The sequence below is a fragment of the Drosophila obscura genome, unplaced genomic scaffold (assembly GCF_018151105.1).
Source record: "Drosophila obscura isolate BZ-5 IFL unplaced genomic scaffold, ASM1815110v1 contig_46, whole genome shotgun sequence".
NCBI classification, from domain to species: Eukaryota; Metazoa; Arthropoda; class Insecta; order Diptera; family Drosophilidae; genus Drosophila; species Drosophila obscura.
The window spans coordinates 1,715,061-1,739,153 of record NW_024542835.1 but is presented as its reverse complement, the minus strand read 5'-3'; the positions used below and the strand labels follow the sequence as shown (position 1 = coordinate 1,739,153).

Below are 24,093 nucleotides of genomic sequence, written 5' to 3'. Positions count from 1 at the left end.
CAGTATGAAAACGTACTGGATACGTGGTCATGCCATAAAGCGTCATGGTATTTTCGTCTTCAAATGCTTCTCGAACATTTTCTGCAGACGTTGGAGAATTCGGCAAGAAAGGTAGCCTCTTTCGTTGCAGAGCGCGCTTAACGTTGTCGTAGCATATTTCGATATCTTTTTCTTCTTTTTGATTCTCGCGCAGCTTCGATTTTGTCCGATGCGTCCGCGAAGAACTATGAGAAAACAGACTTGGGCGTCGCAGACAAAACGGACAATATCAATAGCACAATGAGAATCAAAAAGTTTTTATGTCATTTAGGCAAGAAATTTTGTTCATTTCTTCCTCCTGATTTCCGTGGATGTGCTGTATAATTTCCATATTAGAGTGTACACGTGTATATTCGCAGCTCATGTTAACTCTCGACTTGCAATTTTTAACACGAAATGTGTACAACGTGTCACCATGCTTTAATTTTTTATTTTTTACGTACATGTGCTTTTTTTCAAGTAAATTAGAGTATCACACTGCCGGCCCGACTATCTTCTCTTAGTTCGAATTTTAAAATTTGGAATATTCATGTTCTCGTCCGTGGTACCACTACACGTTTGTTCGCTTTGTCACTAAACCATACAGTAGCATTAGATCCGATAGTATCGATGTTTTTAACATTTAACTTTATAAATAACTTGTCTCATAGCCGGGGTAAATATTTACGGTACATATCAACATAGAAACATGAGCGCTCTTTTTATCGGCGCTTATTATACTTGTATGTACAGCCACAACCATGAGCTAGAGCAGAAGCTTTCAATGGATTAGTGTAAACCGTTCTGACACAAAATATTTTTACTAGATATGCTTGCATGCTTTTTTTCTTGAAACGCCTAGAAATTTCTTTTTTTTTTTTTAATTTTATCTATGCATGCAAACGTGTTCTTATGATTGCAGACGAAAATAATATAGAAAACCCAAAAAAAATACGTAGATTGGGACCTTCGGATATATCTGCTTTCTAAGATAATAACTTCTGAACGAAATAAGATATGTTCATGAAATAAAAAGCGTTTGCGGTCTAGTTTTAACCATGTAAAATGCTCAATTTATTTTTTGGGCGAAAAAGAACTTTCACAGCCAGTTTCACCATACAAAATAATGTTAATTTTTAGCTCAATTTCATTTTATCATAACTATACAAATTTCTCTAACTAATTGATATTCTGCCAACATTCAAAATATCCAAGCGCTTACTCCAAAAGGGATTTTTGACAACAGAAACGTTGTTGAGGCCCACTGTTCGCTGGTCTGGTTCATAAACACGAAGATATAACGCCAACGCCCGCGCGGAGGTATGTCGCGCGGAGATATGTCACTATGCCACTCAAAACAAACTCAAAACGGTTTCGGAAAATAAGAATTCATAAATATTTTGTCGTGTCTGTTTACACACATACACTTGCAATTCTCGGCTTGCTTTCGCATTTCGTCATGAATCGAACATGTCGAAAAAATGCCGAACGTCTCAGCACCACAGCCGAATGGTCCCAGCACCCTAGCCGAAGACCTTGGTGCTGGGACAGAAACCTCAGCTGCGCCCCTTTCGTTGTATGAACTGGCACATCTATATACTGTATGGTTAGTGGTAGTGCTGGGGACTTGAGCTTCCACCCGCCGTGCGCAAACCTCTACGGGTAACAGTACCGAAGGTGTACCGCGTTCGCACCTACACCGGCACGCCCAGTTTGACATACGAACGTTGCAGCAGCCGTCTACGTATCCATATATGTATACATACAGCTTGTGCTTCTACATCTCTACGCCGCCGCGAATACCATGCAGAGATATGGCCGAGCCATATCTACATTCGTCTTCAGACTCACACCCCCGCTCTCCAGCAGCCAGCGTACGAACAGTAGCAGGAAAAGGAGAGAGCGTTCACCGTAGCAGAGATGTGCCGATCAGTGTTGGGTCGCTATGAACGAACGAACAAAAAAGAACTATTCACTGAAATGAACGAACTGAATAAGTTCATCTTAATCGTTCTTTTTCGTTCGTTCTTTTTCATTCGTTCTGTTTTGTTCATTCTTTTTCGTTCGTTCTTTTTTGTTCATCGTTCTTTTTTGTCTGAGGGAGGAGTACCTGAATAGAAAGCAGGACCCTTTGATCTGGTGGGCACAGCGAAAAGATTTATATCCACTATTATACCACCATGCATTAAAACGTCTTTGCTTGAATGACATCAACATACAAAATTTAATCTCTTAAAACGATATCAAGCACCAAGTACAAATTAAAATAAATTTTCGAACTTAAACCGTCCAAAAATTGTAGTACTTTATTTACACATACGCTTACAAATAGAAATCAAAGCTCAAAAGAGAACGAACAAAAAGGAACGATGAAAAAAAAAGAACGATGAAAAAAAACGAACGAGCGAAAAAGAACGAACAAAAAAGAACGAACTAAAAGAACGACTTAGTTCACTGAATAAAAGTGAACGAACAAACTTGTTCAGTAAATTGAACGATGTTTACCCAACACTAGTGCCGATCACCGTTTGCCAGTGAATCTTCCGTTAAGTCGTACATCTAGGCAGTGTTGTTTTGTTAGTGAATTGTTTTGAAAGGAAGTAAAGTGCACTAATTGTTTGCAAAGTAACAAAGTAGCACAATTTCAACTTTAACATAATATAACATGGGAAAACATGTTTGTCATATATTTATTCTTAAATCAAATTTAAATAACAAAACAAAACCAAATATATTAGCTGTCTATTAATTCTTTGCAAAATGCAAACATTAGTCTCAAAAAATCTATAGCTTTGTAACAGTGAGATATAATTGGCTAATATTTTGTATGCCCACCATTGGGATCCATAACTTCCCTGAGGCGACGCGACATCGAAGATATTAGTGCATTTATGTCGTAATATTCAGGTATTTTTTGCCACTCATTAATGCACTGAACTAAATTAATTTTAGAAGTCGGGCGACGTTTGTCCACCCTTTTCTTCAGCAATTCCCACAAATTTTCTATAGGATTGAGATCCGGACTCTGGGCGGGTGTGTCAATAACTTTACTGCAATTGTAAAGCACCCAGGGGCGACTCAAACGATTTGTGCTTCGGATCATTAGTTTGCTGCTGTTTCCAGGATCAACAAAGCCCAACTTTTGCGCACTTCTTGTCAATTCATTTTTTTAAATGCCCAAAAAGAACTCCTTGTTCATTATATGGCTTCTGGGGACGCGACTCTAGTTATACCCGTACTCAGTCAGTATATACTTTTTTGAGCTTATAATTTTTTAGAATTTTATAATTTAAAAAAAAATTTTACGTTTTAATTTTTTTTCCTAAATCTGTTATCTACATCTACAATGTATATTTTACATCTAACCTGTAGATTATAGATATACCGTTTATATTCTACATCTTCTCCGCTAGGGGTTGCTCGCGCACTGAACCGGAGGAAGCAACTGAAAATGAATTTCTTCATTCTGGCTATAATTATGATCCGATCTGATTCAGATTCGGCAATCTGGTAGATATGGTCATTCTCTACGATACTGCGTTTTTATCGTATATTTAAAACTGTGCCTGCCACAGATTTTCGTCCTTTGTGGGGGCGGGATGAAATTTTGAAATACACTTGTAGCAGTGTGATGTCACATGAGTCTGGAAACCAAATTTGGTTACCCCAACTCTTATAGTCTCTGAGATCCAGGCGCTCAACAAGACGGACGGACGAACAGACAGACATGGTTATATCGACTCGGCTATTGATGCTGATCAAGAATATAGACTGTGTTCAAGGAAATAGTAGTGCCGCACCTCATCACTTTCAAAACTCTTTCTGAGACACTTCCAGTTATCCAAATTGAGCAAATGATACCTTTTTAAATAGACTGGACTGTTAGCATTAGAAAACCGAAGAAATATCTATTCATTTGAATTCCATCTTCTTGTTTTACATGACATAAGCCGAATACCCATAAAATATGCTGTTCAATGAAATAGTAGTGTTTTTTTAGAAAATTGAAAAAAACAACGAAACTCAAATAAAAACATATATTTCATGTTCTTCATGTTTCTTAAATTTGAATATCTAGTTTTTTATCAATTTGGTTTTCATTGCGAACTTGCACCGGCCGGATATGGGTCATTAATCTCTTGCCAACGCTTCAATAGGATTTGAGCCAATAATCCATTAACCACTTGCTAAAACTTGGCTCTTGTTCACGGATTTGCAGTTCCAACAATGTATTTGGTATTCCAGCATAAGATTTCGATGAGATTTATATCCAGTTGGACAGTTGGCCATGGCAAAACGTCGATCTTTTCCGATAAAAATCAATTCCTATCAATTTTCATAATTTTTGAGGATATTAAAGGCCTGGTCTTGCCTTCGACCATCGCCGACCATCCTCTAAAAAATTAGTTTTTCGCATACAAAATCGATTTCCAGCCTACTTCTTTTAGATAATTTGGTTAAATACAATAGTGAGAGTGCATACAACTTAATTTTCAATCCCATTATACCACCTGCCTTATGTTTTTAGCCTAACTCTTAGGTATCCTCTTCTGGACCGAGCAATGATTTCTTCAACGCTCCAAAATCAAAAGTACCGCTATGTCCAAAACTTTCTTTCATCAAATTATTCGATATCTGAATTGAGCTTGCGGATGGTGACTTATTTAAATTAATTTGCTTTGTTTTTTCATTTTAAAAAATAAATGTAACCCAGCACTACTATTTCATTGAACAGCAGATATCATGGGTAGTTGTCTAAAGTTATGAAAAAGAAGAAGATGGAATGAAAATGTAACGGGGTTTCTCCAAGTTTATAATGCTTACATTCCAGGCTTTCCGTAAAGGTATCACTTGTTCAATTTGAAAGACTAGAACTATCTCAAAAAGAGTTTTGAAAGTCGTGAGGTGCGGCACTACTATTTTATTGAACACAACTGTATATACTTTATGGGGTCGGAAACGTTTCCTTCTCTGCGTTACACACATCCACTTTTACCACAAATCTAATACACCCCTTAACTCTTTTTTGAGTACGGGTATAAAAAGCTAAGACTAAAATTTCATTTTGATATAGGCAGTGGAACTATTTTTGGCCGATGATTCCATACAAGACCGTCTACTGTGCATTGTGGCAACTGAAATTCGTGATTTTAAAGGCCATCTTAAATAATACATTTCTTTCAAACACTAAACTGTACCTCCTTTTTTTAATAAAATAAAATGTATTTAGTGTCTCAAACGATCAGGATTTTAATCCAGATCATTATTCGATAACTGCTGGGGCATGCCACTAACTGGCATAACTACATGGTGCGGACATGAATTCCACTACCCCCGTACAATAATAGGTATACTTTCAGGCTGAATTGCAAGGTACCAGGTACGAGGTGCCCCCATCTCATATTCCATTTTAATATAATCATTATCTTATGGCCAGAACAACTCTATGCCCAACCCACGTCCAGATTTTTTAGCTGATTCTGCTGCACCAACCAATCGTGTAGGGGCTGGAAGTAAGCCAGCAACCCATCAATATTGATGACAGGCTCACCCACCAGCTCCTGTAGGACATCGCTGTAGGGCACGGATGAGCCCAATGCCATGGCTCGCTGTAGACTGGCACCGATCTGGCGCTGGTCAGAGAGATCGCAGAGATCCAAAGCTCTCCTGGGATTATCCTTTTCAAACTGCAGCGTCGTTGTGCAGTAATGCTTGAGCAGCTGAAACTGTAGAACGATGCTCAGGATATTACTGAAATGGATAATTGTTGAACACTTTTGCTAGGGATTGTCCACATTGGCTATCAACCTGGAATACTGGTCATCCACCTCCATGAGCAGCTTGGCCGGGACGTCAAACTGTTCGTTGCTCCGCTTCCGAGGGGCCGCTGCTCCCGTATAATGTTCCGTCAGTCGCCAATAGGCCTCATTGTCGTCCGCTCTGATGTGTCCACTTAGGACCTCCACGCGGTACCGATCGAGGACATAGAAGACGGGGAGCAGGAATACCACGCGCAGACCCTGCACATACAAGCGGTTGAGTCGAGCGGGCAACTCGAGCCACTTTCCCTCCTGCAGCAAGCCCAACTTCTGGAGGTAGCGTGGAGAGGTGGCCGCCAGGGAGAAGCACTTGCCAATGGCATCGCCGAAGTTGGGAAAAGGTTCATCCCGTAACAGGGTTGGCTGCCCGGAGGCAGCTCGGTTGTAGTAAAGATCACTATGGGCCTCAAACATATTTAGGAAACGCTCCTCGTCATTTAGGGGACAGTAGGTGAAGTTGGTTCTGGGCAGGGTGTAATACCGCCAGACCTTGTGCCAGCAGCGGTCGTCGTCGTCTGCAGCCACTGGCTGAGCATTTTGCCAAAGGGCGCTGAGGGAGAACACTTAGAAAAATCTTTGCTGGAGAATATCTTTTTTAGTGGAATTACCTTTCGAGCAGTGGCAGACCAAGTCCCCTAAAGTACTCGGCCACATTCCAGAACACTCTCTGTGTGGTGCTCAACCCGCGACGATGGAGGTCTTGGGTGATATTTGCCAGCCCCGTCTGGGGCGAGGGTAAGTCCACATACCACTCGGCACGAACCCGTCTAAAGGCGTTTCCTATGAAGACTTCGGCCAAATGCTGTGGATAGGGTCTGCCCCGGGGCACCAGCCGTTCTCCGTGTATCTTTCTCAGGGAGCCCCTTACATGAGCGTGGAACTGAAGGAACAACGGCCTCAGTCCAGCCATCAGCCGGTCCAGCAATGTCATGGTCTGCGCTCCACTCATCTCCAGCGATCGGAACCAATAATCCTCGGCTCGCGGATATCCATTGAGTTGGGCGGTCCTCTTATACAGCTCCATGAAGGCCACGAACTGACCCCGTGTGGCCAGTCCAGTGCGCTGTCGCCACTCAAACCAGTAATACTCGATCTCATCCAGGTCACGGCTTTGCTGAACAATTGCCTGAACCTCGGGTATTAGCCGCAGAGTGCAGTTCCCTGGCTGCTTATATGCGCAAAGTTGGACGTTGCGGTAGCTGTCGCTCATGTTGGAGGCCAGAGCATAGACTTCAGTCAGCTCCATGCCACCCAAGGCCTCGTAGCCCAACTGAGGCATCCTCGCCAGCTGCCTATTCTGGCTGGCATCCCCCAGCTGCAAACGCTTGAACTTTGCCACCTGCCGCGTCAGGGATTTCACGTAGTTCAGCAGCTTTTCGTCGGCTATTTCCATTTCGAGGAGAGCCACAACATCGTTGGTTCCTCGCAGCTCATTCTGCAACTGTGCCAAGACCGCCTGATCATAGATGGCGGCTAGTTGTTGATTGGCCTCGGCTAGGAAGACAGTCAAAGAAGGGTCAGCCGAGGTACTAGCCTGGACAAGGCCCCCAAAAGTCTAAATGGAAGGGTCTTTAGGTTGAAGTCAGCTCCTTAAATATCTGCTCTGGACTCACCAAAACCACCAACAACTTCCACATAATTCCACACTTTCTACTGGTACAAATTCACTTTCGCAATTCAGTTCGTGGCTCATTTAAATTCCCGTCACTATATCAAACCTTTGAACACTTTTCCAGACGTTCTGCGCCGGCGCAACTCTCGATAGCAACTAACCAACGGAGGCCGACGACAGAAGCCTTGGCCAGAAGCCCAGACGGCTGCTTGGCTGAGCACCCAGTAGCCAATTTGTAATTATAATCAAGTGGAGCATAGAGCGGGTATGGCACTCTCCCAATATTCGCAGTGTTCCCAGTGCTCAGCATTCTGCTGACTGACTGAGGCGCGAGTTGGCTATAAGAAGTACAATTACATTTTAGGCAACTATCATACCCACCCAATCGACGTGTATTCTCTGCTATACGAGTACACCTCAAACATTTGTACAACTCCCAAGAACTCGTTCGTATAATTCATTTAAAACTGGTAAGGCAATTAGAAACTTTATTGAGCAATGAACTGTGTGAGAACAAAAAGTGTTTCAATTAAGAGGCCACACATTCTGAAATACGAGTAAAGGGGGGAGAGGAGTTGGGTAAATGGGTTATCTAGAGTTCGGTGCTGCATACAAAATCGGGAATACAAAACTTACTATCTGAAGCGGTCCAGCCGATGTGAACACTGTTCTTGATGTTCTCCGCCTCCAGCCAGACACGAAGGGGCTCGAAGTATTCGGCAATGGCCTTGCCAGTCATGATGCGCTCCCCGTTGAAGGCCTCCAGTGCATCGGGCCAGGGCTTCGAGGCACCCAGAGAGAGCATGTTACTGTGGAGTGTGGAGTACAAAAGATTCCCCAATGGATTAGCACACAAGCCAACTAATTTGAGAGCAGTACTTACCGGAAGGCTTCGCCTGCTGCTGCACTGCCGTAGATATCACAGTTGTCCAGGGGCAAATCCGGATTGTTGGCATCGTATTGACCAGCCTTGATGCAGGCGGACTTGTAGAACTGGAACTGGATGATGAAGGAGACCAGGTACCTGCAAGAGAACACCAGATCACGTCACCCCTGAAGTCACACCATCAATGAGAGGCGAGCCAACAAACCTCAGATACTCGACATCGGCAGAGACGTGATATTTGGCCGGGGGATCGAAGTCCTTCTCGCTACGCACAACAGGTGGCTCAATGCCGGAGTACTGCTCACGCAGCTTCCAGAACTCGCAGTTCCAGTTGGTCTTTTCGACCTCCCCGCGGAACAGCGCCCAACGGTACTTGTCCATGGTGAAGGCGAACGGCAGGAAGACGATCTTGTCCAGAGCTGTGAGGAACAGCTGGTTGATGCGGGCCTCGTCATCGCGAACATAGTTCGACAGCAGGCCAATCTTCTCCAGATGCTTGGGCGTGGACACGGACAGGGAGAGCACGTCCCCAACGGCTTCATGGAAGCCAGGATTAGCCCCGGTGCGGTAGATGAAGGGCAGGTGCTGGTACTGCAGGAAATACTGAATGTGACCCAACTCGTGGTGGACTGTGAAGAGCTGATCCTGGGTGACGCGGGTGCACTGCTTGATGCGCACGTCGTCCTTGAGGTAAAAGTCCCAGGCACTAGCATGGCAGATCAAGTCGCGACCGTCCGTGGGCTTCTCAATAATCGACTTGTCCCAGAAATCCCTTTGAAAGATTTGGAATGGATTTGGACCCACGTTCGGTCTAAAATCATTGCAATCTTGGACTTACTGCGTCAATTTGGTGAGGTTCATCGAGGTGAAAAAGTCATCGCCCATCTGGAACATCTTGAGGGCGGTGTAGCCTTGCTTCGCCATCTCCTCGGTAACATCGACCAGTGGCTTCTCGGGGAAGGGAGACACAATGTCCGCGATCTCAGACCATTGCTGCGCCCACATGTTGCCAAGAAGATGCATGGGAATGGGTCCGTTCTCAGAGACCACATCGTTGCCATAATACTTCCTTAGGCGATAGCGCACATAGCCATGGATCTGCTCATAGAGCGGGCGGATCTCGGCGAAGATGTTATCCAGCTGCTGTTCGAAGGTGTCGTCCTCGTACTCATCCAGCCAGGCCTCGGCGCCAGAGGTGAAGTCTGAGAGAAGGGAACAAGTGTGAACGGGATTCCAGAGAAGTCGCAAGCCAGTCCCCACTTACTGTTCAGTTTGGCAGCCTTGGTGTTCAGCTCCACATAGCGCTCGAAATTGGGGCGCACGGCCGTGCCTGCCTTGTCGTAGAACTCGCGCCAGTAGTACTTGAGCTCCTCGTGATCCCGGCTCTTGCTGATGATCTCCTCTATCTCTGGATCCAGGGCCAGATCACATTTCGACTTGTCCTTGTAGTCGCAGACCTTCACTTTGGCAAAGTTCGACTCCATGGCGGATAAGGTTTCCAGGAAATCGGCATACTCCGCTTCGGGCAGGGCGGCATATCCCAGCTTGGACAGGGACTTGAACTGTCTCTTGATATCCTCCGATTGGTAGCTGCGCCACTGGAACTTCTGTATATCGCTCGACACCTCCTTCATGAACTTGGCCAGTTCGGCAGAGATCTGGTTCTTTTTCTTTTCGTTCTCATCGTTGATGTTGGAGGCATAGGCCCAGGCAGCCTCTGTTTCCACGTTGGTGCGCTTGGCCAGCTCCTTGTTCAGATTCTCCAAATACTCCTTGGCCTGAATCTCTTCCTTGACCAGGGCTTGCGCAAGCTAACCAAAGAACATGTACCATAATATAGCTACAGAATACATATATTCCCCACTATGTGATTTTCAGACTCACCGCCAACGTAGCCAGTAGGGCTAGCAGAAACACTTTCATCTTGTTCTCCAAAGCGCTCGCCTACAAAAATATAAGTCAAAATTTTTTAGTTTAGATTATAATCGATTCCATTTTTATGGGTTTTTGTGCCATTCAGATGACGTACGATCGCAAACCCAGGCTGTACGAATCGTCAGAGTGTCTGAGAGCCAATGTCTTTCCCCGTAATTAATTAAAGTGTCTCTGGGGTCAGCTCGCTCTGACTTGCCTCGCTCTCTATATGCTCTCTATGCTACAATATATATAATGTACAATTCCTGAGTGGAACAGATTCGCCACGGCACTTCAAATAAGAAATTCGTTTCACAAATCGCGATAGAAAATCGCCGTTGATAGTAGATTAGTTTCACTTATTTATACCCGTACTCGTAAGATACAAAATCAATTTACGCCCGACAAACAAAATGAAATGAGTGTGAAATTATGAAAGCAATTTGCGGTGAAGTTCTAAAATAAACTGGTCGTACACTGATTTATTATAATTCGTTTTGCTTCACAGCCCTAATATTAGTTAGTGGATGAGTAATTTTCCGCTCTTCCTACAGAGGAGGAACGGACTAATCTCCGATCGTCAAGTATGCCTATACAAATACGCACACATTCATTGCCCTTTCCAAACCAACATACACACGAGTATCGATACAAAGATCGTAAATATCCCCGATAAGGGGAACTAACTACCGCAAAAGTGTGTGAGATATTCTTGAATTTACGACCATGTCCATTCGAATGACTTTTAGTAAATATTGTCCGAGCCGTTTATTGGCTGATCTAGATAAGATTGGAGTTGGATTATAGTGGAAAGTGGAATTTATAGTAGATAGCCGCGCTGATACCGTCAAACGAAGCAATAACTCGAGCAAGTAATTAAATTACAATCACTAAAATGATTATAGGCCACAATTACGATTGATAGCTAATTGCAAGGCGAATGCTCAATTGAAAAAGAGAAACTTACGTTCTGAGCGTTCGTGATTTGCCAAACGAGCTCCGCCGAACAAAAGTGAACTTGACCGGACCGCAAACGAACTTAAAATGAAAATGTTTGGATGACATTGCGTCTGTTTTATAGCCACGAACGGCAATCTGAATCGGCCGACCGAGCCATTATAAACCTAAGCCAGTCGATCGCAGCGCATCGCGACGCGGAACGACGTGACCGGAGCTAATCAACCGAACGGCCGTCTCCGAGAGAAACATAAAGATAGATATATGCGAGCATTACTTATTCTATATGGGAGCGCAGCGCACCCAAGCCGCGAGGCTCTCGGGAGATACGGCGCTCAGTCTCAGTCTGAGCCGCCGCAAGGCTCATTAATATGCCTGGCACATTTCTTCGCTGGCACCTTAATTAGCAAATACCGAAAGAGGATTAAAAAAGAGAGACGCAAACGCAAGGTGATAATTTGTAATTTGAACAGAATAAAAAATCCCTAAATCATTTTTGGCACTTTGGCTTGGAGATAGCAATAATTACCCGGGCGTGGCGTGTCATATGTACTTTCTATATTTCACTTATGTATCTGTTGACGCAGGGAATTAGTTCGTGTAACATGTTGGCGGGTGGTGAGTGCAGCGCTGGCTCCAGCTAATCCATTCGTCAGTGTGAAAAATAGTGCAGTATGCTCCGTACAGAAGGGTCAACAAACTGTAAGGCATCGCCTCGCGCCCCGTAAGCGGACCTGACCTAAAGAATCATTCTAAATCAACTGATTTTTTTTCTACCAGCGTCAGTTTATTCGCCTATTCGTATAATTTTTTACATAATTCACAAAGATGTGGTCAAGATCGGACCACAATTTATATGTTCATATATGTATGTATGTGTATGTATGTACATGAGATTGGCATAAGAAACAGACCCATGATAAATACAAACATGCTTGATCGATCAAACAAACATGGCTTATCTGAGGTAAGCTTTATGCTCTCAGTACATTTAGCACGAAACAGCCAACGCGCTGCTTGTAACTTACAAAATATATTTCTGCACTCCAGCTATTCTATCCTCTTTCCACCTGATAACAAATATTCTAGCCCGGGTATAAAAACCTTATGTGGAAAAGCAGGCCGTTTAAACGAGAGAAATGTTATGCACCAGTTTAAAATTTTAGGTTGTCTTTTTTGGTTGGGGCTAGGTTTGTTTTGGATTCTCCTTCTTGGAAATTGGTGTTAGGTATTTATTGGTGTTTTTCACATGCCGAATGTGCAACAACATTTTTGAGGCTGACATTCCACTATGAGGGTGCCATTTCACTATATTTCACTCTGGGGCGTCTCAGCCACTCAGCACTTTTCTCTTTCTCACTTTCTATCCTCGGACTTACCCTTAAATGATAGGAACGTCGAAAACTGAGCACAACAATTGTTTGAAAATTTTAATTTTGCTCGCCACACACGTCTGTCACTTAGAACGGCCGACAGTGAAAAAAGCCCGCTCGCTAGCTCGGCTGCTTTTTCTTTGAACCGATAATTTCAATCTACGATCGTTCTCCACGAAACTAGTCACTCTGTCTATGGATGTTTTCACTTAAGTGTAACCGCCAGGGACGACAAGCTATAGTACTATGTTTTTATTTTGTATGTAATTATATTCAAATTAAAAAATGGAACATTTGAACATCGCGCCCATTACCGATATACAATGTGCCATCGCTTAATAATGCATGCGTTTGCCAACACTGACTAGTACGTGACGTACTCACTACACTTCAGACCAATAGTCTTGCTCTCACTGCATGGTTTTATCATAAGGTTTTCAAAACTTGTGGTGTGACCACACTGCCTTATTTTATAAACAATCCAATAGAATCCTCAAAGTTAACCAACGCTCTAGAAAATTGCTTTATACATCGGACAAAATTGTAAGCTAACTGCTGAGGGTCCTAGCTAGCTATTAATATTAGATCGAATATCAAAATCGGGGAATATGATTTCCATCAATAAAATAGAACGTTAACCCATTGTCGACCAGTGGGTATTTCGATTTACGCACGATTATTATACAGCTTGAAACATATTTTACGTATTTCAGGTGAAAAAACATCGTGATCGTTTTGCTTGTGAATAAGTATAAAAGATAGGATCTACAAGAAAAAAATACAAACAATACGTTTTTCAGCTGCTTAGCTCAATGTGTTCAACTGTTTAATTAAAGGGGGTTGTAGTGAGTTAAGTTCGTTCGATAGACCGCGGGTCAAACAAAGAAACGTGAAATTTGCAGAAACGCACTCATAAAACAATCTTAAACTGATAAAAGGTAATGCAGATCATGCAGGTAAACTGCTTATCGACTACCTGAGCGCACGCAGGTGGGTGGTGCAAGAAATATTTCGTCACATCGGAAATACCAGTGCAACAGCAGCAGCAGCAGAAGCTGGCGCAGGAGCATACGACTAGCAGCGCCAGAAAAGCAAGCAACACCGTGTTTAATTGATTATTCAATAAAACACCATCAACGAAGGTGCGCGTGTATTTGTGTGCGTCATCAGTTGACGCAAAAAACAACAACAAAACAAAGCCATAAAACGTAAACGTAAAAAGAAATTTCATTTGAACAACAATTCGTCAGCAAAAAAGAATACGGGGAATTTCGAGAAACAGCTGGAAGATAGAACCATACTCGGCTAACATTTGTACGCTCATGCGAGTGTAGTTGTTGCAGAGAAATTTTGTGTATTTTGTGGTCACGTCACATGTGCGCAGAACTAAAATTTTGCCTTCGTTTTCTCCCGCAGAATTTCGTTGGTCCGATATGGAGTCGACACTTAGCTCCGGCGGCTCGAATGCCTCCAGCGAGTGCGCCATGGAGGCGGGAACCACTCGCAGCCGCTGCCTGGAGCCCGCGCTCAACAGCAACGGGCACTGCGGCAACGGCAGCGGCAACGGTGCTGCCCTGCTTAGCCAGGAGGTGAAGGATTTGTACAGGTAAGCCATTCATACGAATCCAAGAAAATGAACCGAAAGTAATGTAATTGCCCTCGACAGATCGCTGTACACTGCCTCGAAGCAACTGGACGAAGCCAAGAAAAATGTGCAAAGCGTGGAGCAACTGTTCCAGCATGAGATCGAGGAGAAGCGCTCCCGGCTGGTGCACCTGTGCAAGCAAATCATCTTCAAGGATTATCAATCAGTGGGCAAAAAGATCCGGGAGGTAATGTGGCGACGCGGGTATTACGAGTTCATTGCCTTCGTGAAGAAAAACTGGCACAAGCAAGGCGTGGACGCAGACACCGCGCAGGAGAATATGCAGAAGCTAGAGCGCTTTCTCTGCGCTGGAATTTTCAACTACAAACGCCTCTCCTCCAAGATGGAGGAGATCTATGACTTGGATCTGAAGTATCTCATCGACTTCTCCATCATAAGCGATGGCTACATCAGCGACATGATAGGGGAGCCAAAGGAGCCGTCGAACTCTTGCACACAAGCCGTGGACAAGAGCCTGGAAGCCGTCTCCTTTGCCCTGGACACCATCCACTCCTCGCTGCTGAGCCTGGGCGACCTTCATCGCTACTTTCTTGACTTCCGCATCGACAGTAAGCTGAGCATCAGCAAGGAACAGGTGGCCAAGTACTATCTGGAGGCCTTTAAGCTAAACCCGGCCATCGGAATGGCCCAGAACCAGCTCGGCACCCTCTACTACGGCCAGAACTACGATCTGGACTCCACCTACCATTACCTCTACTCCCTGGTCTGCATCATACCCTTTGAGCTGAGCGAGAACAATCTCAACAAGCTCTTTGCCAAGCACACCGAGTACTTGGAGCAGATGGACCCAAACAAACTCGACTTCAACATTGAGGACTTCTTCGCCCGATTCTATCTGATCGTGGACATCTTCTTCTTCGACAAAGAGGTTCCCGACTTCAATGCCCTCTGTCACTGTGTGCTGATTGACCTGCGCAAGATTCTGTGCTCGCAGCAGCTGCGCATGCCGGAGCCGAGCATTTACAAGATCATCTCGATCCTGTTCTTCTGCCTCTCCAAGCTCAAGATGATCAACTCGCCCAAGGTGTACTCGTTGCATGCCTTTCTGGTGGCCGCCTGCTCGGACCTGATGGACGCCTGCATTGTCAGCATTGAGCAGACGATTCTGGCCCGCTCGGCGGACAACGAGCAGTTCCAGGCGGACTACGAGCAGCGATTCGAGGAGTTCGACACCCTGGTCCGCAAGTCCCGCAACGAGTACAAGAACTGGCTGGCCGCCGTTGGGGAATGCGAGCGCAAGGACAAGAAACTGATGCCCCGACCACACTCCCTCAAGGATTGCAGTTCCGATTCGCGCGACAGTCAGCGCTCCGTGGACGATGCGAAGACCCAGGAGACAGGCGACGGCGAGAAGAACCCTGAGCCCATCTCGACTCGCTCCAGCGACGAGGCCAAGGAGAGCGATCTAAAGACGCCTCTCTCCTGCAAGAGCAAGCGGCGGGGCATGCGCCTGCGCCGCCGTCGCCGCAAGATCGCCCAGTCGGACGATAGCTCCTGCTACGACAGTGAGAGCGACATGGACACGGACTTCTACAGCGACGAGGAGGACTACACGGACCTCAGCTCCAACTTCGATACTGACTTTAGCGACATAGATGCTGCCGACCCGGGGGAGCCGTGCGCCGAGGAACCCTATGAGACAGGTGAGCTGTGATGTCTGTCCATATCTCTGGTCTAGCCCAACTAATTCTCCATTCTCCACAGCTTCTTACATCAAAAAAGAGCGCAGGTCAGCAGGCGGAGGCTGTGGCAGCGATTTGATAGCCGACGATTTGGACAACGAGGATGTGGTCATTGAGGAGGAGAAAATTATATACCCCGAGCTAGAGCGCAGACCCAATTCCCAGGAAGCAGACTCCGAAGAGTTGTTGCACAGCTTCGAAGTGCTGCAGCTGAACTTCAAGAGCGCCGAGGAACAGGTGAAGCCTGTGGAAGTAGAGTGCCCAAAGCAGAATGTGGCGGATCGAGAGCCAGAACCAGGACCAGCACCTGAACAGCCCGTAAGTCTATCGGAGCCACCGAAGAAGCTCATCTATCGCAACAAGTACACAAAGATCAATCCAAACATCATCATTGACTGTCTGCACAATGAGCCGACCATCAGAGCCCTGAAGATGCTCTTCGATTGGCTGCGCGTTAATCCGGAAATACTCATCGGCTGCTACCACTCGAACCCCGAGTTCGTCCACAAGATCATGAAGCTGCTGAACTACTGCAACATCGATGTCTTCACCAGGAAGGTTTACTTCGAGCGAGAGCTACTGACCACCTCGAATGTGCGGGAGGCCCTTGTTGAGCTCTTCGATGTGCGGGCCAATGTTCCGCTGAGCGAGGACTTCACCTTCAAGAACTTCGACATCTTCCAGAGCACCCAGATCACCCTGGACTGGGAGACGATCATCAGGGAGCGCGTCACGCCCCAGGAGGAGTCCATTCTGCGCATCTTCAAAATGGTCGACTTCGGCTTTTTCATTTGCAAGCAGAAGAAGTTCAACTACAGGTTCTGTGTGAAGACGCGACGCTTCACCGAGAACCAGAAGAAGAAACAGCGCGAGGAGAAAAAGGGAGGCGGCTCCCGGCGCCGAGAGCGCCGCACTGCTCCGAAGACCACTCGCAAGCGTAACGAGGGACGCACGCGCCGCTACTCGGATCGCAAGAACGGCATTGTCCGCAAGAGCTACACGAGCAACGAGGAGAAGGACACCGTTGAGGAGTGCCGCAAGATGCCGCGCAAGGGCTACCTACGGAATCGCAATGCCGAGAAGGCAGCGGCTGTCATCGCCAGTGCAACTGGCACATCAGTGGCCGGGGGCACATCCGCCTCCACCACCACCAACAGTGTCATTGAGAAACTCAATGTTCAGTCCAGCTCGGGGGCGGATGAGGAGCGCTCCGAGGCGAAGTCGAAAAAGTGCGAGCTAATGGGCAAACTCTGGCTCCAAAACGAAGTGGAGACACTCGAGGAGGAGCTGCGAGACAGTCCACCCCATGTGGTGATGTCCCCGTTTGTGGTGGTCGATTCCAAGGCGTTGACCGAATACAATGGCATTGTCAAGTCGTTGGTGAGGACCAAGAAGTGCATTGTCCTGATACCCAATGCAGGTGAGTGCACTAGAAAGTGGAGTGTAGTGGTCGAAGCCATTAACGTAATGTGTTCTGTTACCCCCCATCCAGTACTCAACGAGCTGGACGATTTAAAGAAGCGTAGCGAGAATGTGCGCCATGTCATCCGCTGGCTGGAGCAGGAATTCAAGCATGGAAACCGTCACCTGCGCGCCCAGCGCGACAACGAAAGCCAGCCGCTCTCCTTGCTGAAGATTTCCCGGAAGATGGGTGAGTCCCGTGATGTCTTTTCTCAATGGACAGTAGCTTTAATTGAATTGTAATTCTTGGCACAGATCGCGATGCTTCGGTCTTCCTGCAAATTGCTCAGTTTTGCAACCATCTTGTGGCCAACCATGCCGATCCCCATGTCAGCGAGCTGCAGAAGAACGTGGTCACATACTTGTCGGGAGATAATCTACATGAGAAGAATCGCCAGCAGCAGAACTTCAGCTACACCGGGATACTCGACTCCATACCGGCGCGCTACGCACAGATTCAGAGCTTCTACTCCAAGTTTAAGGCCAACAAAAAATGAAGGGGCCTGAGCGAAGCAGTATCGGTAGCGGGCGCTAAGGCGGCAAAGACAAAGGCAAAGGCAACTGCAGATCAGATGCACTGCAAGCAAAGGGTGCGAGCGTGTTCTCTCTGTACAACCACAAAATCGACATGGAGCTCCAAAGTTAACGAAATCCGTGGCCAGCGGGCCGCGGCAAAACAAAATCAGCAATCGCTGCTGCAGCCTACGTTGCGGCTGTGTCCCCATTCACAACTGAATCTGTTACCATCAGCGGGAACAGGATCCCTGCCCCAGCCCACGCAGCAGCAGCAGCAGCATTGCGTGGAATTTGCTTGTTGTGTTTAGACAAAACAAATACTAAAATACCAATCAAAAAGCGTTCACTTTCGACTCAATGGCAACAATGATGACGACGACCAGGCTCAGTTAAACGGAAAAACGGCAACCAAAACACTGGAAAACCCATACAAAATGAAACAAAAATGGAAAAAAAAAACCAACAAATAAAAATGCAATATTAAAAATTAACCTTAGAGCAGGCGAGTGCCTCAGACGGTTTGCGGACAAGAACGAGATGATCCTGATGAGTCCAAGAGGAATGGATGAAGACGATAAGGAAGACAGCGACCAGAACTGTTTAGCCTCCGATCGGTTTGTTGCTTCATGTACAACACACAAGCATGGTCCACCAGTATCTTGGTCTCGTCTGATTCGTTTTTGACGCTTGCTTCGCCCCTCATGCAGTTGTGTTTCGTTTTAAATTTCACAGTTTGAGTAAAATTACATTGCACGCTTAAAACTTCACACAATGCGCGTGAATTACATATGTTATATTACAATTTACATTATAATGCAACCCCAACTAAAGTTCAATTCTCGGACCGGACACATTGGAACTTCCCATAAACGAAGAAGAGACTCGCGTAAATATGTACACAAAATTCTACATCATTTCAAATGTTCCCAAATTGAAAGCTTGTTAAATTTGGTTCAATTAAATAAAGCTCCCAGCCACAAAAGTGTTTTTCTTTGTTATTTCAAAGCACAGATTCCAAAGTTTGTCGAAGGATTTACAACTAACCGAAACAATTTCCTTGGTCTTCGTCTTGTGGATACACTACCATACGAGCAGCAATTCAGCATTGAGTACCAATGTCTGTCTTTCGTTCATAGCTAATGACAAGCAGTATACAGTGCGTTGCAAATACACATGTATACATATGGTCAAGCCCCTAATTCCCTATGCACTGATATGAAAACGAATAGCCGCTATTCCAGATATTTAAAATACTGAGAATAATTTTAATTTAATCAAACATGACAGTCCGTCAGAGGCCACATTCTGCTACACAAATATAAGTCGGGACCGCTAAGATTGATGTGATTGATGCGAGAGATGTAGGCCAAAAGTCGTATGCCTCAGGTTCGATCAATTTGCAAGCGTATTAAAATCTTGGGCCCCCAAAAAATCATTCCTTCATTCTTGTTAATAAATTGTAGCTGCATTTCGAATTGCTTTCATAGAAATTAAAGATGCATAAACAAATTACCTTTACCTTGCTTTAAGGTTCCAACACATACATTTTATTGATGGACTAACCCCTCATATAGCTTCTTGTAGCTTTAGATGGCTGATAGATCTTGTGAATCTGATAAATAGCTAATGGCATTAAGCTAAGTTGATTCAACTGCCAAGGAACAAAGAGAACAAAGATCTGTTTGGGCTTTTAGTTTAACAAAAATGCAAGTTTTAAAAATGTTTAATAGATTTTTATTTAAAGGGTTTTCTTCTTCTTTTGTTGTTTTTTGTTTTTGTGGTTTTGTGTGCTGCTTTTCCTTCCAATTAGATTGAGTTTGTCACGTTTTGTGGTTTGTAGTTCGTACAAATAGCGTACACAATATACCGAGGGTGTATACATATAGTAATATATTGATTGATTTATAACTATTTTGTATAATTGGTTTCAAATACTTTCAGTTTAATTTGTTGTCCAGATAGATTTGACACCATCGTGATGGTAATTTCTCTAGTACAATCCGTTAAACGTGCTTTCAATATTCAGTTTTTGTTGGATTTTCCATAGCTACGAATTTGTTTGTTTTGTTTGTTTGTGAGTTTGGTTCAGCATAAGCTACATAAGTAGTACATGTTTGGGTTTAGGTTTAGGCGTGTTGATTTGTGGTAACCGATTATCAAGCAATTTCAACTATGAGTGTACATACACTCGTATAATGTATAAGTGTGTATGTGTGTGGTTGTGTATATTGTATAGCATAAGTTTGTTTTTGGCTTTAATCTTAGATTCATTTTGTTTATACGTATATTTTTTGCATCAGCATCAGCTCTCCTACTGTTCCTATTGTTAGAGGTGTATGTATGTATGTATGTTTGTATGTATATAGTGTATGGATGTTTCTGAAGTCTTTCTGCAATCTGCTGATCTGCTGGTAATCGAGAGTTAAAAAATAATATTACTACATAATTAGTTGTTTTGCAAACGACATAAAAAACCTGCACACGATAAAACAATAATAATCATAATAATAAGGTGCAATAATAGCAGTAATTGCGGTACGTAATACGAAAATAATAAATTATAAACTTGAGATTACAACAAGACGACTGTACAGGCTTTTGGGACGACTTAGGAACTAAACGAACTGAAAACATCGATATAACTGCCGAATTTCCATTCAACGCTTGCCAAAATAATAATAATTATAATAATAATAATAAAACATTTACATTTGCACAACATTCCTAAAAACCTATGCTCTAATCGCTATACAAATTTCCCTCTCGAATTTCAACTAATTCCATTACATCCTCGTCAGCGTCCTCGTACATCAGACATCCGCGGTTAGCTTATTGTAAATTTAACTATTTTAGATAACACCCGACACGGACTTCTCGTAAGGCGTGCCCAGGGTGTCGCGTCTGCGCGGCAGCGTGCCGCTGGCGGTCAGTGGAGCCGCCTCGGGGCAGCCCAGTCCCTCCAACAGCTCCACCAGTGCCGTCGTGTCCTCGACATTGTATTGTGGAGCCGGTATTCCGCCGTTGGCGGGTGGAGCAGGTGCGGGTACAGTTGTGCCCGCTTGCGCAGCCGCTGCGGCCTTCATCGACTTGGCCGTGGCGAGCGATTGGGCAGCCCGGGCATAGGCCAGGCACGTACGACCCTCGTGGTCCGTGTGCTTAATGTTGGCCCCGTACTGGAAAGGAAAACGAATAATCGTCAGTCAGGAAATGTTTTTGCATTCCCTTTGGGTTGGGAAACTTACCCATATCAGAAGCTGTGCAATGGCCAGGTTGCCTATGGCACAGGCCAGGAGCAGCGGCGTGCGCACATCCCGGGCGCTCACGTTGGCGTTGGTCACCTCCGCTGGGCAATTGGCCAGAATGGAAACAATCGACTTGATGTCGGCGCGTATCACAGCCTCAATCAGCTGCTGTCCCGGGCTGGGACTTGGGTGCGCCGATGAGCCACTGCCGAGGGATGTGAGGAACTCCTTGGCCTCGTACTTGCTGCGTATCCATCGCTCCTTCTCCTCGCGACTGGCCTGCGCCGTCGGCTTGGCCCGTTGTCTGGTGTTCGACTCCCAGACGGAGTTGGCCAGACTGTTGCCGATGGCCAGCATCACACTGAGATGGGGTGATCTGATGGAAGAAAAATATAAGGTTTAGCCATAAAGATAGCACAGAGTCGCAGGTAGCTCAATAACTTACGGCCAGTCGTCCAAGCCCAGGGAGCGAACCTTGGATATGTGCGAGCCAAGGTTGCGATGAATGCCCGAGCACTCGATGCACATGAGCACGCCCAGGTTGAGGCTGGCCCATTCGGGATCTGCGATGAGAAAGAAGAGGGAGCAGAGAGCAGAGGGTGAGATTCGGCACAGATGAGAGCTGCTGCAGCTGTACTTACTTGGCGCTCCACAGTCGACGCAGTGTCCGTTGCCCGGCACCCGCTGACGTATGGCTAGCATGGCAGCCAGATCTGTGCTGGTGGCCTGCTTGGTCTTGCTGCTCTCGATGCTCTGCAGGCTCTTGAAGATCTCCTGCTCCACGGCGGCCACCCACTCGTCGCGCTCCTCCGAGTTGGCTGCCTCGAAGTGCCACTGCTTGGAGTCCAGCGAGACGATGTAGAACTCGTAGCCGTCGTTGTCGTCCGCCTCGCTCGCCTTCACGCTGCTGCTCTTCATGCGGCGGTGTCGCTTCTTCACATTCGGCGTCTGGGCCTCCAGCTTGCTGGCCGTGGCCGTGGCCGTTGCCGCAGCCTCTCCAGCAATAAAGGTCTGCGAGTTGGAGTTGGACATGGCTATGCCCTCGTCCCCGCTCGTCTGCTGTGAGCTGTTCGACTTGAGGGGCTCCGTTCCGCCGGCAGCAGCTCCCGATCCAGCCCCCAAGAGGGAGAGCTTTTCGCTCAGCTTGCGCTGATTGTCCTTGGCCAGGGTGAGGCAGCCAATGCCGTCGCTCAGCGTGTTCTGTGCCCTCTGGCCGTTGGCCAGGAGCGAGCTGGTCAGCGCACTGTTTGTGATGATGGACTTGGAGCCGCGCGGCTTCTGGCCCGGCACCTTCACCGTCACGTACTGCAGCGGAATCTCCTTGCCGTGCACGTCGTCCATGTAGTCGTGCAGCGATGGGTGGTACGTGAGCCGGCCGTCGTCGCACAGCGTCACGTACTTCTTCTTCCACTCCTTGTTCAGCGACTTGCTGGAGCGCTTGTAGAGATAGCCCTGTTTGATGGGAATGGAGCGGCCGCTGCCCAGCTCGCTGCCCTTCGGCTCCTTGTCCTTGTCGGCCTTCTTCGACGAGGAGGGAATGAACAGGTTCGAGCGTCGCCGGCTCTTGCGACTCGTCGTGGGCGTCGAGGTGGGCGTCGGCAGCTCCTTTCCGGGCGGCGGTGCCAGGTCGCGTGGATCTCGCAGCTGCACCTGGGAGCAGTCGCCCTGCAGTGAGCTGACCGCAGCTCCAGGATTGTATTTGGTAACGTTGTTGTTCTCGTTGGTCGCCACCGTCGTGCAGGAGGCCGAGGACGAGCTGCTCGCCTGCAGGGACCACAGCTTCTGCTCCGCCTGAGCAAAGTCCGCGCTCATCCGCAGCGGCAGCTGCTGCTGCTGCTGTCCCCGTTGTCCGTGCATTCCATGGTGTGCGTGTTGTCCATGTTGTCCGTGTTGTCCGTGTTGTCCGTGTTGTCCGTGTTGGCCGTGTTGGCCGTGCTGTCCGTTGGTGGGCGCCTGGTAGGGTGCCAGTCCGAGGCGACTTCCTTGCGGGGTTGTGGGCCTGGGCGGCTGCACTGACGGCGGCAGCGGCAGGCGTTGCGACAGAATCTTCTGGCAGGCTGTGTGGACCGAAAAGGAGGGGGAACGGTTAGTTCTGGAAGGGACTCTTCTGTCGGGAAGGCACTCACCGTCTTGAAAGACGCGCTCCACGTTCAGGCCGTAGGTAGCGCAGGTCTCGTAGTAGGAGCAGCGCTTCAGATCGCTGGCCAACTTCCTGGCGCGGGTGTCGTCAATCACACGCGGATTGCGCTCACTGATGGAATCTGGAAAGGGCAGGCAGGGCGTAAGTGGGGGGAGGGCCAGCAATGAGAGCGATGCGACTTACCTTGCGTCCCCACCAGTATCATGGGTATGTCCTGTCCGTTCCGAAAATGCGCCATTTTCGTGTAGTAATTGTAGACGGTATTGAAGCTGCCCTCGTTCTCCAGGCTGAATACAAAGATTACCGCATCCACCCAGCCAGCGAACTGTAAGGAGAATGTCCAAGGGAAAGGTATGCATGAGAAAGGGCTACCTAGGGATTCTGGAATCTGGAAACAAAGGGAGAGAGCGAGCGCTGCGAAAACAACGCTTTGGGACGCTGCGAGTCCTTGACTTTGCGGGCTTTGTGGGCTTCCGGGGGGGGAGCCAGAGCGGGGAGTAAACAAAGTGCGGCGTCTGGCGGAAGCGCGCAAAACAATGGACCCATAGCCATAGCCATAGCCATAGCCATAGCTATAGCCAGGCGGGCTGCTCTCCTCTCGGCGGGTCTCCTTTTCTTGTGGGCCTGAGACTCAGTCTGTGAGGAGTCTCTGGCTGTGCAGGACTCAACACACACACTTGAGAAAGTCGCTAATGAAGCACTTGAATGCCCTGCTCCTCCTCCTGCTCCTCCTCCTGCCCTCCTCCTGCCTCTGCTCCTTCTGTTCTGTTCTGTTCTGTTCCTCTCGCCAGACGTGTGTTAAACTTT

General features: G+C 46.7%; 4 protein-coding genes across 8 annotated transcripts in view; 1 reads left to right on the top strand and 3 right to left on the bottom strand.

Annotated features, from left to right (window-relative positions):
- Positions 1–1,602: 1,602 nt before the first annotated feature.
- On the top strand, positions 1,603–18,896 carry LOC111075760 (protein SMG5). 3 transcript variants are annotated; one of them, XM_041595204.1, is made up of 6 exons: positions 1,603–1,624; positions 13,996–14,185; positions 14,246–15,888; positions 15,950–17,347; positions 17,420–17,578; positions 17,644–18,896. In XM_041595204.1, the coding sequence occupies exons 2-6, from the start codon at positions 14,013–14,015 to the stop codon at positions 17,883–17,885; spliced, it is 3,615 nt and encodes a 1,204-aa protein (XP_041451138.1). In that variant the 5' UTR covers positions 1,603–1,624; positions 13,996–14,012; the 3' UTR covers positions 17,886–18,896. The 3 variants fall into 3 exon arrangements, with proteins under 3 accessions (XP_041451138.1, XP_022224928.2, XP_022224927.2); XM_022369236.2 differs by lacking the exon at positions 1,603–1,624 and adding an exon at positions 13,411–13,517; XM_022369235.2 differs by lacking the exon at positions 1,603–1,624 and adding an exon at positions 13,437–13,721.
- LOC111075805 (angiotensin-converting enzyme) lies at positions 5,463–7,541 on the bottom strand. The gene is made up of 4 exons (XM_022369294.2): positions 7,451–7,541; positions 6,446–7,392; positions 5,827–6,387; positions 5,463–5,769 (listed from the first exon to the last, which is right to left on the bottom strand). The coding sequence occupies exons 1-4, from the start codon at positions 7,472–7,474 to the stop codon at positions 5,463–5,465; spliced, it is 1,839 nt and encodes a 612-aa protein (XP_022224986.2). The 5' UTR covers positions 7,475–7,541.
- On the bottom strand, positions 7,918–11,318 carry LOC111075761 (angiotensin-converting enzyme). The gene is made up of 8 exons (XM_022369238.2): positions 11,217–11,318; positions 10,220–10,279; positions 9,600–10,146; positions 9,174–9,537; positions 8,541–9,107; positions 8,333–8,473; positions 8,086–8,258; positions 7,918–7,995 (listed from the first exon to the last, which is right to left on the bottom strand). Exons 2-8 carry the CDS (start codon positions 10,256–10,258, stop codon positions 7,979–7,981), a joined length of 1,848 nt encoding a protein of 615 aa, XP_022224930.2. The 5' UTR covers positions 10,259–10,279; positions 11,217–11,318; the 3' UTR covers positions 7,918–7,978.
- A 739-nt stretch (positions 18,897–19,635) lies between the features above and the next one.
- The window catches only part of LOC111075808 (centaurin-gamma-1A), a 62,792-nt gene continuing 58,334 nt past the window's right edge, over positions 19,636–24,093 (bottom strand). For all 3 annotated transcript variants that reach the window (XM_022369298.2, XM_041595323.1, XM_041595324.1), the window contains 6 exons: positions 23,470–23,611; positions 23,273–23,407; positions 21,788–23,203; positions 21,592–21,709; positions 21,147–21,522; positions 19,636–21,077 (listed from right to left, as the gene is read on the bottom strand). In XM_022369298.2, the coding sequence (XP_022224990.2) occupies positions 20,754–21,077; positions 21,147–21,522; positions 21,592–21,709; positions 21,788–23,203; positions 23,273–23,407; positions 23,470–23,611 (2,511 nt within the window). In that variant the 3' untranslated portion in view covers positions 19,636–20,753. The remainder of the gene's footprint in view (positions 21,078–21,146; positions 21,523–21,591; positions 21,710–21,787; positions 23,204–23,272; positions 23,408–23,469; positions 23,612–24,093) is intronic.